Source organism: Muntiacus reevesi, chromosome 10 (genome assembly GCF_963930625.1).
Source record: "Muntiacus reevesi chromosome 10, mMunRee1.1, whole genome shotgun sequence".
Lineage (NCBI taxonomy): Eukaryota > Metazoa > Chordata > Mammalia > Artiodactyla > Cervidae > Muntiacus > Muntiacus reevesi.
In genome coordinates, this window is record NC_089258.1 from 28,101,793 (window position 1) to 28,118,476 (window position 16,684).

The following is a 16,684-nucleotide window of genomic DNA, read 5'->3' on the forward strand; positions in this document are numbered from 1 at the left end:
TAGAAAAAACTTGCTAAATGCTCTAAAGTTTCTTTAGGGAAGCCCATAGGATTACATTAATTTATTCAGTTTCGTTTATGACAAGATACTATTAGAACTCTAATTTTCAGAACATGTGACCAATACAGAGATTAGATGGTCAGCCGTGAAAGGGAGATAGAGAACTGAAAAGATGTTGGGTGCCTGTGTCCATCTCCTACCTCATTAAAAGCCAGTCAGGCTTTTCTGCCTTCCTGGAATCGGCATCAGTCCCAGCACATGGCAGAGATCTTTGACTTGTTTATTTCTCTTAGTAACTTCCTGAGGGCAGAGATTTAGAGAGCCATCAGACAGAGGTAGGGCCTGGCATATAACTGCTTCCCAATAAATACAGGAGAATAAATGACAATAAAGTAATTAACACACAAACATGATTTCAACAAAAAGCCAGCTACATTTTTTAGCTCAAAAGACAAGTCAGGTATACTTGCAATATATCATGTATTAAAATCAGCTTTAGCTAGTAATGAAAAAACCCGCTAAATGAGAAAAGTAATGTTGAATTGGGGAAAAAAACAAAAGAACCAAAACTATTTAAACATATTGAACTTTAGCAAAAGGTCTATTTCACAACTTGTTGCTACCAATTTTTCTACTCTCTTGCAAAATTAATGAGAAAATCAGTTGAAATGAAAAAAAAAAGAGAATGTTTGGTTGCATAAACGATACTGTTTAAACATAAAACATGTGAACCTTGAACCCTTGACCCAGTGGCCAGCTGACCGCACCACTGCATCAGCTTTTCTAATCACAGTTAGATAGCTGAGCCGAGAAAAGTAGTTTCAGAAGTATTCATGCAATGTGTATAAGAGTTAATGGGCTTCCTAGGTGACTCAGTGGTAAGGAATACGCCTGCCAATGCAGGAGACGTGGGTTCAATTCTAGGATCAAGAAAGAAATGGCAATGCACTCCAGTATTCTCACATGGGAAATCCCATGAACAGAGGAGACTGGCGGGCTACAGTCCATGGGGTTGCAAAGTCACACACACAAGAGTTGAAATTCCAAGAGTCATGACAAAAACCACTACAATAAAAAAAAAAAAAGAACCACCTATAAGGCTAAATGGGTGACCCTGGTGGCTCAGACGGTAAAGCGTCTGCCTATAATGAGGGGACCTGGCTTCCATCCCTGGGTTGGGAAGATCCCCTGGAGAAGGAAATGGCAACCCACTCCAGTATTCATGCCTGGAAGATCCCATGGACTGAGGAGCCTGGTGGGCTACAGTCCATGGGATCACAAACAGTTGGACATGACTGAGTGACTTCACTTTCACTTTCATAAGGCTAACCGGCTTTCCAAAAGATTGTAACAAACTGTAAAGTCACCAGCAAACTATGAAAACATTTTTTGTCATACAGTTTTTAATATCATTGGAGGTTAGTCTTAATTGTTAATTTTAACACATAACAATATCACCTTGTTTCAATATGCTTTTTTTTGATGGGTGGCTGAATTTTCCTTTCACCGTTGAGTTCTTTCTCTGTTCTTGGCACTCCTCCTGGTGCTTACAGAATCTGAACAAGTAAAACAGACAAAGATCCCTGTCTCCTAGCATGGGAGATAGACACTAAAGACACATAATAAATAAATAAACAATATAGTGTGTTAGAAGAGGAGGAGAGCAGAGTAAGGGGTATAGGGAGTGTTGACTGGGAAATGGACATTGTCATAGCAAACAGGGCGGTCAGGGGGTCAGAGCAGGGTTCATTGAGAAGTTGAAAATTGGAGCAATGATTGGAGGATGTGAGGGAAAGAACCCGTGCAAGAATGTCTCGGGAAGTAGAGATCAAAAGACCGGGTTACAGTGGACCTGGTGAACTCAAGGGACAGCGAGGCTGTAGCAGACTGCACGTGGGGAAATATATAGCTGATGACATCAGAAAAGTAACAAAGAGGATGGAGGGAGGGGAGCGACGGAAAGATTTGAGATTTTACTGATGGAAGTGGGAAGCTAGTACAGGGTTTTGAGCAGTAATGAACTGATCTATATTTTAAAAGAATGTGGCTATTATATCTAGAATAGACTATGAGAAAGCAAGGGTGGAAACGTGATAGGCACTTGAGGGGAGTGACCGCGGTGGCAGAGGTGGAGACGACACATGGCCTCTTGGCATGACCATCCTTGGTAAGGATGGTCCAGCCACGATCGCCTCTGAATGTCCAACGTGCCAGAGAGAGAGGCCAGAGATGAATCCCCAACCTGGTACTATTCTCTGAGGGACCTACTGGTCACATGGTAACAAGTTGACTTCACTGGGTCCTTTGCATCCTGGAAGGCCAAGCAATTTGTTCACTTAAGAACAGATAATTATTCTGAGCACACGTTTGTACTATGAAGTACAAGAACTTCAGCCTCTACCATTCTGCAGTTTACAGAGTGCCTGACCCGTAGACCAGAACCCTACCCATAACAGCATCCAACCAGGGGACCCACTTCACAGTGAAGGAGGTTTGGGAGGGATCCCATGATCACGGGACCTATTGGTCTTACCACCACCACCTTCCTCCAGAGTGCCAACCTGAGAGAGTGATGGAACAAGTTGCTGGTGGTGCAGATGAAGTACCATCTCAGGGGCAATCCTAGGAGACTCAGTTGGTAAAGAATCCGCCTGCAATGCGGGAGACCTGGGTTCGATCCCTGGGTTGGGAAGATCCCCTGGAGATGGGAAAAGCAACCCACTTCAGTATTCTGGCCTGGAGAATTCCATGGGCTGTATAGTCTATAGGGTCTCAAAGAGGAGACACGACTGAACAACTTTCATTTTCACTTTCAGGGGCAATACTGTGCAAGAACAGGGTCTCATTCTCGAGGGTAGAACCTACAGACTGAATAAAAGTGTCCTACAGGGTACTGTGTCCCTAGCAGGAAGACCAGATGGTCCAGAAATCAAGGCAGGAAAGCAGGAATGGGCCCATTTACCACTCCCAGGGACCCACTGAGGACCTTTCTGGTCCCATATCTCTGAAATCTGTGTGGTTGGAAGTCTTGGTCTTCAAAGGGGGAGCTCTCTGTGAGGGTCCCAATGAACTACAACGGTCCCAATGAACTACAAGCTGTAGCTGCTACATGCATGCCTGCATGCTCGGTTGCTCAGTCGTGTCTGACTCTTTGTGATCCCATGGACTGTAGTCTGCCCAGCTCCCCTGTCCATGGGATTTCCCAGAGTGAGCTGGGAATCCTGGAGTGAGCTGCCATTCTCTTCTCCAGGGGATCTTCCCAACCCAGGGATCGAACCCAGGTCTCCTGAATTGCAGGCGGATTCTTTACCATCTGAGCAACCAGGGAAGCCATGTGGGATCAGATGCTAACTCCAGGTAGTGCCAGGACTGAATCACACTGTAAGATACCCAGCTGGTGTCTGCAGAGAACTGGAGAATTACTTGGTATGGGGAAAAATAAACCTACCTATTTGGTGATCAGAAGTAAATATTAAAAGTAGTAATAGAGGTGAGTAGAGGAGACGCAATAAGAGTTTTTCCTATTCTGTTCCTGTCCTTGTAAGACGAGACAGAGGGACAGACATACAAGAGGAGACCATCAGATGATGATGGAAGCAGAGATCGAGGTGGTGCAGGAAACCACAGGCTGCCAATGATTGCCAGCAAGCCACCAAAAGCGAGGAAGAGGCAACGAAGAATCCATGTGTTAGGTATCAGAGAGAGCATTGCCTTACCAACATCTTAATTTTGGGCTTCTAGCCTCCAAAGGTGTGAGACAATAACTTCTTGTTGTTTTAAGCCACTGAGTTCAGGGTACTTTGTTTTAGCAGTCCTATGAAACTAACGAGATGTAATCCAGGGAGATTCAATACAGGGACTCTTCACAATGATATAGGGAAGTGTGCAGGCACGCTACAAGCACAGGGCCCACCCTGCAGTGAGAAGCAGGGCCCTCTAGGGAGCACCTACCAGGACCTGGAAGGACAGAGTCACACGGAAGGCCACACAGAAGCAATTATCCTCTATCAAGAGCACTGCCAGCTACACACCTAATTTCACGTTCCTCCCTCAGTCCTCTCCTGCTAGGACTCCCCGAGAAGCCAACTGTGGAAGCCCATCCAGGGCAGTCCTCTTGGGACCAACTGCTGGGTGAAGAAGGGGTAAGAAAGAGGATGGGGGAGGGGGACTTCCCTGGCAGTTCAGTGGTTAAGACTCTGCCTTGCCATGCAGGAGGGCTCCCCAAGGGGCTCAGATGGTAAAGAATCTGCCTGCAATGCAGGAGACCTGGGTTCAATCCCTGGGTCAGGAAGATCCCCTGGAGAAGGGAACGGCATCCCACTCCAGTATTCTTGTCTGGAGAATTCCATGGACAGAAGAGCCTAGGGGACTATATAGTCCACGGGGACGCAAGGAGTCAGACATGACTGAACAACTAACATGGACACGGCCTGACTTGCAATGCAGGGGACGTGGGTCTGATCCCTGGTTGGGGAACTAAGATCCCACATGCCTCAACTAAGTCTGCGTGCTACAACTACTGAGTCCATGAGCTACAACTAGAGTCCTTGCATTACAGTGAATGATCCTGCATGATGAAATGAAGATCCTGCGTGCTGCAGTTAAGACCTGATGCAGCCGAAAAAATATTTTTTAAAAAGGTGAGGGAGGGGAATGAAAAATAGCTGGCACAATCTCTGTAGCAAGTATATCATTTCTTAGCAATACTGATCTTCTTCATGTGCTTTTAAAAAAAATAGTACTTATCAGTACTCCCATCTGTTATAATTTTGATTTTTAGTTTATTATCTATTATTCCACTAGAATACAAACTCCATGAGGGCAGGGACTTTGCTCCCTATTGTATCCTCAGCACCTAGAACAGTTCCTGGCATGGAAAAAGTCTCAAGAATTACTTGATGAATGAATGAATGGCTTGGACTCTGGCATGTTCTACCCCAGTATTTTCTAAGTTAGTAGCTGTTGCATCTCTGCTTGCTCATCTTCTTCCTTGAAATCATTTGACTGACTTCCAGATACACAAGTAATATTCCCTGGCTTGTTCTCAAGTATTTGGAACTAATGACACCCTTCCATCTTTATATTTTGGCCCAATAGCTCCTGAAGAAGCTCAAGGTCTATCCTACAAGGCTTTGCTCATAAGCACCATCGCCTTGGTGGCCTTTGCACTGGCGAGCTGGAGGGGGTCCCTTCATCTATTATGTAAACTGGGGGACTCTGGGCAAACACACCTACATCAGACAAGGAGGCATACAGCCTGCCCAACCTGTACAATTTAGCCAAGAAAATTAAATAAATAATAATTTCAGGTAGAGCCATGAAAAAACTTAAAGAAGGGTCCTACTGTAGATGGACTTTGACTGTGTGGATCACAACAAAGTGGAAAATACTTCAAGAGATGGGAATACCAGACCACCTTAACTGCCTCCTGAGAAATCTGTATGCAGGTCAAGAAGCAACACTTAGAACTGGACATGGAACAATAGACTGGTTCCAAATCGGGAAGGGAGTACGTCAAGGCTGCATATTGTCACCCTGCTTATTTAACTTATATGAAGAGTACATAATGTGAAATGCCAGGCTGGATGAAGCACAGGCTGGAATCAAGACAGCTGGGAGAAACATCAACAACCTTAAATACACAGATGACACCACCCTTAAACAGAAAGTGAAGAAGAACTTAAAGACCCTCTTGATGAAAGTGAAAGAGGAAAGTGAAAAAGTTGGCTTAAAGCTCAACATTCAGAAAACTAAAATCATGGCATTTAGTCTCATCACTCCATGGCAAACAGATGGGGATACAGTGGAAACAGTGGCTGACTTTAGTTTTTGGGGGGGGCGGGGAGGCTCCAAAATCACTGCAGATGGTGATTGTAGCCATGAAATTAAAAGATGCTTACTCTTTGGAAGAAAAGCTATAACAAATCTAGATGGCATTAAAAAGCAGAGACATCACTTTGCCGACAAAGGTCCATCTAGTCAAGGCTATGGTTTTTCCAGTAGTCATGTACTGATGTGAGAGTTGGACTATAAAGAAAGCTGAGCGCCGAAGAACTGATGCTTTTTTGAACTGTGGTGTTGAAGACTCTTGAGAGTCCCTTGGACCGCAAGGAGATCAAACCAGTCAATTCTAAAGAAAATCAGTCCTGAATAGTCATTAGAGGGACTGATGCCAAAGTTGAAGCCCCAATACTTTGGTCACCTCATACAAAGAACTGACTCACTGGAAAAGATTGATGCTGGGAAAGATTGAAAGCGGGAGGAGAAGGGGACGACAGAGGATGAGATGGTTGGATGGCATCACTAACTCAATGGACATGAGTTTGAGCAAGCTCCGGGAGTTGGTGATGGACATGGAAGCGTGGTGTGCTACAGTCCCTGGGGTTGCAAAGAGTTGGACATGATTGAGTGAACTGAACTGAACTGTAGATGGGTTTCCCAGGTGGTCCTAGTGATAAAGAAACTACCTGCCAATACAGAATACATAAGAGACACAGGGTCAATCTCTGGGTTGGGAAGATCCCCTGGATGACAGCATGGCAACCCACTCCAGTATTCTTGCCTGAAGAGTCCCATGGACAGAGAAGCCTGGCAGGCTACAGTCCATAGGGTAGCACAGAGTCGGACATGGCTGAAGTGACTTCACACGCACGCACTCCTGTTGCAGATATCACATAGTTTGGTGGGGCTCAGATATGAGGTTCCATGGAAAGTGCCTTGAATAGTGCCTTGCCTAAAGGGTTAATGTATGTTTATTATATATTATTAAAGTTGCTGGAGAAATCTGGGGAAGTAAATTATGACTTGGACCCTGAATGATGAAAAGTTAGTCATTCAAAGATCTGGGAAGAGAATTTCAAGCTGAAATAAACTCAAATGCAAAGGCTAAGAAATTAGAACCAGCCTGGCCTATTCGGGGTATGAAAGAAAAGTGGTGCAGAGGGATGATGGTGAATGAGAGGGAGAAGGGAAGAGATGAGGCCAGAGAGTTTGGCAGATCATGTGAGCTCCCCAAGGTTGGGTCAGTTCAGTGCAGTCACTCAGTCCTGTCCAACTCTTTGCAACCCCAGGGACTGCAGCACACCACACTTTCTAGTCCATCAGCAACTTCCGGAGCTTCCTCAAACTCATGTCCATTGAGTCAGTGATGCCATCCAACCATCTCATCCTCTGTTGTGCCCTTCTCCTCCTGCTTTCAATCTTTCCCAGCATCAGGGTCTTTTCAAATGAGTCAGTTCTTTGTATGAAGTGACCAAATTATTGGAGCTTCAACTTCAGCATCAGTCCTTTCAGTGAGTATTCAGGACTGATTTCCTTTAGGATGGACTGGTTGGATCTCCTTGCAGCCCAAGGGACTTCTAAAGAGTCTTCTCCAACACCACAGTTCAAAAGCACCAATTCTTCGGCACTCAGCTTTCTTTATAGTTCAACTCTCACATCCATACATGACTACTGGAAAAACCAGAGCCTGGACTAGATGGACTTTTGTTGGCAAAGTAGCGTCTCTGCTTTTTAATATGTTGTCTAGGTTGGTCATAACTTCTCTCCCAAGGAGTAAGCGTCCTTTAATTTCATGGTTGTAGTCACCATCTGCAGTGATTTTTGAGCCCCCCAAAATAAAGTCTGACACTGTTTCCACAGTTTCTCCATTTGCCATGAAGTGATGGGACCAGATGTCATGATCTTAGTTTTTTGAATGTTGAGCTTTAAGCCAATTTCTTCACTCTCCTCTTTCACTTTCATCAAGAGGCTGTTTAGTTTTTCACTTTCTGCCATAAGGGTGGTGTCATCTGCATATCTGAGGTTATTGATATTTCTCCTGGCAATCTTGATTCCAGCTCGTGCTTCATCCAGCCCAGCGTTTCTCATGATGTATTCTGCATACAAGTTAAGTAAGCATGGTAACCATATTCAGCCTTGATGTACTCCTTTTCCTATTTGGAACCAGTCTGTTGATCCATGTCCAGTTCTAACTGTTGCTTCCTGACCTGCATACAGATTTCTCAAGAGGCAGGTCAGGTGGTCTGGTATTTCCATCTCTTTCAGAATTTTCCACAGTTTATTGTGATCCACACAGTCAAAGGCTTTGGCATAGTCAATACAGCAGAAATATATGTTTTTCTGGAACTCTCATGTTTTTTTGATGATCCAGTAGATGTTGGCAATTTGATCTCTGGTTCCTCTGCCTTTTCTAAAACCAGCTTGAACATCTGGAAGTTCATGGTTCATGTATTGTTGAAGCCTGGTTTGGAGAATTTTGAGCATAACTTTGCTAGCGTGTAGATGAGTGCAATTGTGTAGTAGTTTGAGCATTCTTTGGCATTGCCTTTCTTAGGAACTGGAATGAAAACTGAACTTTTCCAGTCCTGTGGCCACTGCTGAGTTTTCCAAATTTGCTGGCATACTGACTGCAGCACTTTCACAGCATCATCTTTTAGGATTTGAAATAGCTCAGCTGGAATTCTATCACCTCCACTGGCTTTGTTCATAATGATGCTTCCTAAGGTCCACCTGACTTCATATTCTAGGATGTCTGGCTCTAGGTGAGTGATCACACCATCGTGATTATCTGGGTCGTGAAGATCTTTTTTGTATAGTTCTTCTGTGTATTCTTGCCACCTCTTCTTAATATCTTCTGCTTCTGTTAGGTTCATGCCATTTCTGTCCTTTATTGAGCCCATCTTTGCGTGAAATGTTCAAGGTCAGTTAAATTGCAAGGTCAGGTAAGGAGTCTGAATTTTATTCTCAAATGTAATTAGGTATTAAGACTGATGTGACATGATTTGTATCTGAAAATGACCACTCTGCAGCTGAGGAGGTTGAAAAAGAGCAGAAGCTGAGAGAAGAGTTTGGAGGCAAGTGAAAAATGTTGAAAAGACCCTGATGCTGGGAAAGGTTGAGAGCAGGAGGAGAAGAGGATGAGAGGATGAGACGGTTGGATGGCATGAGTCTGAGCAAGCTCCAGGAGTTGGTGATGGACAGGGAAGCCTGGTATGCTGCAGTTCATGGGATCACAAAAAGGACAGGACTCTTTGAAAGATGAACTGAAATGAAAGACGTTGATGGACTAGCCTAGGGTTTTAGAAGTCGAAATGGTGAGAAAAGGCTGATTTGGGTATATAACTTGGAGAATAAAGTTGACAGGACTTGATAATGGATTAGATGTGGTGGCTGGTGCAGGGAAGAGGAAAGGGAAGAACTTATCAGGCATGATGACTAGATTTTTGGTCTGAGCATGTGGGTTGATGGTGGTGCCATGAACTAAGATGGGGGGAAACTGGGAGAACAGGTTTCAATGGGGAGGGAGGCCCAGAGGGGGTGAATGGTTCTGTTTGGCCATGTTAAGTCTCAGACGCTAATTATATTTCAAGTCAAGATATTGTGTTGGGACTTCCCTGGTGGGCCAGTGGTTAAGAATCTGCTTTCCAAATGAGGGGGTGTGAATTCAATCTCTGATCTGGGAAACTTAGATCCCACATGCTGCAGGGCAACTAAGCCTGTGCCCTGGGAAAGATCCTATGTGCTGCAACAAAGACCCAGCACAGCTAAACATATAAGTATTTTTTAAAAAGATACCGTGCAGGTAATCAGCTAATGATAGCTAAGGGGAAAAGTCCAGGCAAGAGTATTTCAAAACAAGGGATAAGATGAGATCACCTGGTGACTAACAATAGATATACGGGAAAACAGAGGGTGGAGGGTTGGATGCTGAATTACAATACAGGGAGACATGTGCTCTGAATAGGGCAACACCAGTTTAGCCGAGAGGGAGGCTGGTTCCAAGGAAGAATTAAGATCTGGGCTCCCAAAATCCACAGAAAACCAAGCAGTGACATTATTTCAGTGAGGATGCTGGTACAGTGCGGGTAATTTGCAATTAGTCATACAGCTAGTGACCTAACTGTAACTTTGCATTTGAATTACTTTAAGTTAAATGTGCCCGCATTGCGGGCAGATTCTTTACCAGCTAAGCCATAAAGGGTAGCCCAAGAATACTGGAGTGGGTAGCCTGTCCCTTCTCCAGGGGATCTTCCCGACCCAGGAATTGAACCCTGGTCTCCCGCATTGCGGGCGGATTCTTTACCGCCTGAGCTATCAGGGAAGCCCCTAAATGTGCAGCAGAGTATGTAATTAGAGAGGAAAGTCAGGCACCTAGGAGCATAGACTTTGGAATCATTCTGCTTGGATTCAGATTCTGGACCTGCCACTTAGCAGGTGGGTGACTCCAGGTACATTACTCATTATCTCTATATTTCAGTTTTCTTAGTTGAAATGAGCATACTACAAACAGCTATCTACTTATGGGCTACTAATTCTGTGCGTTCCTGGTACAAAGATTTTACATACACTATTCAACACCCCCCTCCAATAATCAATGAAGTTGAGTGCTATTATTATCCCCATTTTACTGATGAGAAACCAAGAGCACATTCATGGATTCCAAAAATATTTACACTCCAGGCATGTTTCTTCGTGCTAGGGGTGCATCACACAACACAACAAAATCTTTGCCTTTGTGCAGCTTGCCTGTGATTTACTGAAGGGAGAAAGATGATAAACCCGATAAATATGTATTAATATAAGGGGACGACAAAGGATGAGATGGTTGGATGGCATCACCGACCCGACAGACCTGACTTTGAGTAAGCTCCGGGAGTTGGTGATGGACAGGGAAGCCTGGCGTGCTGCAGTTATGGGGTCGCAGAGAGTCGGACACGACTGAGCGTCTGAATTGAACTGAACTCAAGTGCGATAGAAAACACAGCAGGGTGACGGAACTAGGGAAGTTGCTGATCTCCCTGAGATGAGAGTCGATCTCCCTGAGAAGGCGACATCTGAGCAAGGATTTGAAGGAAGTGAGATGGCGAGCCACGCACGTATCGAGGAACAGAGGACTCGGAGCGGAAACGGCAAGGGTGAAGGTAGACTCTCAGGTGAGAGCATTTGCTGAACATCCACCAACAACGTCTAGTGCAAGCCGAGAGAATAGGACGTGAGAGGCAGGGGCTGTGTATCCAGCTCTAGGAACTTTGACTTTTACTCATGAGATGAGGTGCCATTGGACAGATCTGCCTGGGGAAGTGATATAACTTGGTCTTATATTTAGGCGCAAGGTCCATTAACTTGGTCTGGCGCTGAAGTCAGTGTTCTCAGGGTAAATGAATCCCCAGCACAAGGGTTCAGCCTCACAGCAAGCGCCGGCCCACTATTCTGGTTGCCCACGACCCTCTCACTGAAACCTCGCGCCGACCTACCGCCCTCTAGCTCCCCAGTTCCAAGGATCGCCATCCACTCTGTCCTGTCTCCACGTAGCGCTTTCCCGGCTACGGATTGCGCAACTGAGGCAACCGGAGTCTGCACGTAGGCGGAGCGACAGCGGGCGGGAGAAGGCCCCAGAAACAGACGCGACGAGGAAGCCCTGGAGCTCCACCCCCCGCGACGCCCACTGACTGCGCCTGCGCACGCGCCTTCCAGACGGCCGACATTCCAGAGCGGCAATTCGCCCCGCCCCAATTCCGGGGCGGAGTTCTTAGCTGCGCCTGCGCACAGCCTCGCCGCACCCTACGCCTGCGCGCTCAGCCAGCCCGGCCCCATCCCCCCAGGTTTTTAGGGTGGTGGGGGGAGGGCGCGTCTCGGCGAGTCACGATGATGGCGGCCACCAGCCTGTGGTGAGCTAGCGGATCCTCTGCTCCTCTCGCAGAGCTCCTCGCGCTTCCTGCAGACCCAGTGGCTGGTAACCGGGCGCGTGAGGAAGCACGGTGGCCCGAGCTCGCGAGGAAGGCCGCAGTCGCGGAGGGAGCGGCGCGGCCGGGGGCCAGGACTGGGGGAGAGGCCGCTCTGCAGGGCGAATGTGACAAGCCCCCACCCCCACCGCCTTCCTCCCGAGTGCGCGAGGAGCGCGGGCGACCCCGGGGCCCCGCCAGGCCACAGACCCCGCCCAGCGGCCAGCACCCGGAGCAGGCCCGGCAGCGGAGCTGCGCGACGGCACCATGCTGGTCACCCTGAAGACCCTCCAGCAGCAGACCTTCAAGATCGACATCGACCCCGACGAGACGGTGAGTGCGCCGGGAGCGCGCTGGGCCCGGCGCGGCTCGGGGGCGGTCCGCGCGAGGAGCCGGGAGGGCCTGGGCTGGGGGGGTGGGGGGTGGCGCGGCGGGACCGCGTGCGGGGCCCCGACCGCAGCTGCGAGCGGAGCCTGAGCGGGTAGAGCCGCGGTGCACCCGAGAGGGCATGGCGAGCGGGGGGTCTAGAGACCCGGGCGCTTATGAGGCCTTTGGGCTCCGGGCGCGGGTAGGGCCAGGGACCCGGCGGCGCGCGGCCCACTGGATCTTCAGGGTGGGCTGCGGGCTTTGTGGCAGGAGTGAGGGGAAGCAGTGGTCGGACACCGAAGCTCGGGTAGCATATGGCGTGAAGCACGCGCTAGCGGAGCACCGGAGGCTTCGGCCTGGGCGCTCTCGGCGGAGGGGCTAGAGGGGGAGGGGACGTCAGGGTGGCCTGGGCGGTCGAGCTGGGCTCCCGGGTGTGGGTGCACAGATTGGGGAGGGAGAGGTAGGTGTCGCCACTGTCCCTGCGTGGACCTGGTTAGGCGCTGAAGTCTTGGAGGTGGTAACTGGAGATAATGAGCCTTAAATAAAATGGTATCGGGTTCTGTCAGCCGCAGAGTGTGAGTGTGAGGGGTGGTGAAAATGCATTTTTTTTGCCCTCTTCGCCGCAGAATTGGTGACCTTTTTATTTGCATAAATCTCGAATCGTCTCGCTGCAGTTCTACCGCCACCCAGCCCACACCCATACGTTGATTGCACTTCGAGGCCTCTTTGGTGGTGAAGATTGTTGCATTAGAGCCCTTCCAGTAAATCCAGGCGCAAACTTAACTCCAGATTAGCGAGTTCCCTGTGTTAGAAGCCTTGAAATTGTAGGAGTCGGAAGTCTGCACCCCCAAGTAATAACCTTTCAGAGGAGAAATAAAGAAAATAAAAACTCTGAATCTCTTCTGTAAACTCTTGAACGACTCAAACTTCACGTGTTAAATTCTCATGTCATCCTCTGTATTTGTGACCGCAAAAAGCCACTGTGTTGAAATCAGTACAACTTTATGCCAAGATCTAAAAATTGCCATTCAGTGTAAACTTACTTCTTGTGTTCTGGAAGTGTGCGTCTGCACACCTTTGAGGTTGTCACAGTGCTGTATTTACGGCAGCAACTTTCTGCCAGTCTGTATTTTTCAAAATGATTGATTCAATTTTGGTGGAGGTCGGGGACCTTTAGTTCAGTTCAGTCGCTCAGTCGTGTCCGACTCTTTGCTACCTTGTGGACCGCTGGCCGCCAGGCCTCCCTGTCCATCACCAACTCCTGGAACTTACTCATTTAAACTCATGTCTGTTGAGTCGGTGATGCCATTCAACCATCTTATCCTCTGTCGTCCGTCCTCAATCTTTCTTAGCATCAGGGTCTTTTCCATTGAGTCACTTCTTTGCATCCGGTGGCCAAGTATTGGAGTTTCAGCTTCAGCATCAGTCCATCCACTGATATTCAGGGCTGATCTCCTTTAGGATGGACTGGTTGGATCTCCTTGCAGTCCAAGGGACTCTCAAGAGTCTTCTCCAACACCGCAGCACCACAGTTCAAAAGCATCAATTCTTGGATGCTCAGCTTTCTTTATAGTCCAACTCTCACATCCATACATGACTACTTAGTGTTGGTTAATTAAATAAACGTGAGCGCCCATTTGCGGCTCTAAGTTAATTTGCCATGTATCTGTTTTACAACGATGTGAAGATTAAATAGTATTTAATTTTTGGTCAGTAAATGGAATCAATTATTAGTCAATGGGTACCTTTGAGTGAGGAAGTTTTCTACGTCTTGAATTATTTAAAAATGTAGTTCCCAACCTGTTTGAAATTGTGGCACAAAATGATTTTAGTTCAAGGTACTTAATTATATGTGTAAACATGCTACATGATAAATTCTTAAAAGGTACAAGAGATACCAAGTTTTGATGAGAAATTCAGTGTCCTCAAAATTGACAGCACCTGTGGATTGCTATTAACTGGCAAATCAAATTCTTCCTGAATATTCCTTTACTGCTTAGTGGGTACTTATAAGTTAAAGGATGGAAGTGAAAATGCAGCTGTTTAATGTTTTCAGCCAAAATTTTCCATAAAGTATTTATGGACTTTGGTTTTTTGTAATGTTGGTGCCGCAGGAACTTTATTTTGGTATTCACAATTAGTTCCAGAATTATTGGAGCCTAAAGGTTTGGAGTGGATTTGTGTGTGTTGTGTTTTTGTTTTATATTTCCGGGTTTATTGAAGATATGCAGTGACTTTCTACAGCTCCACTGAAATATTTATGTCTGCTAGATTTGTATTGCTCTTCAGGCATTTTATGCATTCATTATCTTAGAGCCAATATTGTGTTTGTATAGATAATTAGCTATGTTGCTATTTGTGTTTGTATAGATAATTAGGTATTATCCAGTTTATTTATATGAAGTATAAACATATACTTCTGGAGGTAGATTTTCAGAAAGCTTAGTTACAGAGTTGCTTCTTCAGTTTTTTGTTGCTGTTTATATTAGTCTGGGACAAGAAATGAAAACATTCAGTCGGGATATTCAGAAACATTTATTTTAAAATGACTTGTGGGTTTTTACTTTAATGGACTTAAATTTCAGAAATGGGGGAATATTAGAGCTATTTTAATTACATCTTTATAGTGATTTTTAAATTAACATTTATTTTTAATACTGTATTTGAGAGCATTCCAGTAAGAAAAGAAGCAATGAAAATTATATAATTATCGGCAGACTGTAAGTATCCTGTTTGTGAAAACTAGATAGCCAGGATATTAGGAAAATAAATCTAAAATAAAGGGGAAAAAATAGGATTTTAGTGAGACTTCTAGGGAGATTCACATAAAATGAACAGATTTTGGTCTCTGAAACCTCTATGTTGACCACTCAGAGGTTTGATTTTTTACCTAGAAGTAACTAAGGAACCTTAAATTACTTAAGTAACTTGAAATGGCTGGGGTAGAAACTCTTGTGAGCTTGAGAGGAGTAGGAGCAAAAATGAGTGAAAGAGGACAGAGATAAGAGGAATCATGGGAGTGATTCATTTGCTGAACAAGTAAATGTTCAGTAAGCTTTGACTGGCAGAACCAGAGGAATGCAAGGACATGGGAGACATAGTCTGGGTCTTTTGGGGAGGCATATTTACATAGTCTTAGCTCAGCCGGTGGCTATAGCGTAGGAGACAGACACAGTAGAAAAAGCAAGAGGATTTGTTTTTAAGGTGTTTGTATTTGCTTTAGTTTTTGAATGTTGAAAGTCCTCCCCTCCTTTTTTTTTTTTTTTTTAAAAAAAACCAGTGAAACTTTCTTAACATTGCCATTTGGTACCATTTACTTGACCATTATCTTGCACTGCCTTTAGTGTTAACCATTACAGAAGTCTTTTTATTATTACAATAATAACTCATCTCCTCTTATAAAGTAACTGGGGAAAAAACAACAGTAAGTTTGAGGTGAGACATTAAATGCACAAGCTAAAATACTACATAAGTCACAACAAAGCTATGTGTATACATTGAAAGTTTTTGATAAGACAGTTGCTGAAGTACAGTAGTTTTGATTAGACAGTATATTTGATGTTCTGTACAGTAATCTGCAAAGAATTATCTCACTTTGTGATACATTTGTGCTACAAAATACTGCTTGAGTACTAGTTTTGTATATAAGATTTACTAGCCATCATTTTTTAGCACATTGTTCCCATCATGGCTAATTGTATTATAATAGAGTTGTGCTGGAGTTAGTGCCTTATAATGGAAGTTTTCTAGATTATTAAAACCTTTAAGTATTTAACATATTAAAATACTATATCACAGGTTTCTTGGCATTTTGGTAAAACAAAACACTGGAAGTACCTGGGAAACCTGGTAATGGCTTGTATCAGACCTTTGCTGTTTCTGTACTTAGCATGCAGGAAGCATTTAAGGGAGCTTTCCAGGTGGTTCAGTGGTAGAGAATCCATCTGCCAATGCAGCTGATGTGGGTTCGATCCCTGGGTCGGGAAGATCCCCTGGAGAAGGAAATGGCAACCCCCTCCAGTATCCTTGCTTGGGAAATCCCATGGACAGAGGAGCCTACAGTCCTTTGGGTTGCAAAGAGTTGGATATGACTTGGAGACTAGACAACAGCAACAAGAATTTGATAAAGATCTTTTGAATGAACTAAATACATTTTTTGGTGAATTGCCAAGTCAGTGATCCCTCAGTCTTTGCATGTTAATTTATTTACTGTTGGTTGAATACTTACTAAAAATGTCAGGTCCTGCTGTTACGGTGCATACGTTGTAGTGGGATAAATCAGTTGAAAAACAAGTTTTCAAAACCAGATAATGGTAAGAGTTATGCAGAGAATTGAAATAGGGTGAGGTAATGTGATAGTGCATGACTAGGTGGCTACTTTTAAATTGACTGGTCACAGAAGACCTTTCTAAATAAGGTGACATTTAAACTGAGATCTGAATAATAAGCACTCAGAGATGGGGAGAGTGTTTTCTTGGAAAGACTTTCAAGAGTGTGCTTTGGGAATCAAAAAAGGCCTGTTTTGTTGTTCGAGTAGGTGAAGGGAAAGAGAGGTGAGGGATTAGAGTTAGGCAAGAGGCCAGGGCCTGTAGGGC

The 16,684-nt window shown here is 45.3% G+C and overlaps 1 protein-coding gene across 1 annotated transcript in view; it reads left to right on the forward strand.

The window, feature by feature from the left end:
• Positions 1-11,586: 11,586 nt before the first annotated feature.
• The window catches only part of RAD23B (RAD23 homolog B, nucleotide excision repair protein), a 43,405-nt gene continuing 38,307 nt past the window's right edge, over positions 11,587-16,684 (forward strand). Inside the window, exon 1 of the mRNA XM_065946547.1 lies at positions 11,587-12,056. Coding sequence (XP_065802619.1) covers positions 11,991-12,056 — 66 coding nt within the window. The 5' untranslated portion in view covers positions 11,587-11,990. The remainder of the gene's footprint in view (positions 12,057-16,684) is intronic.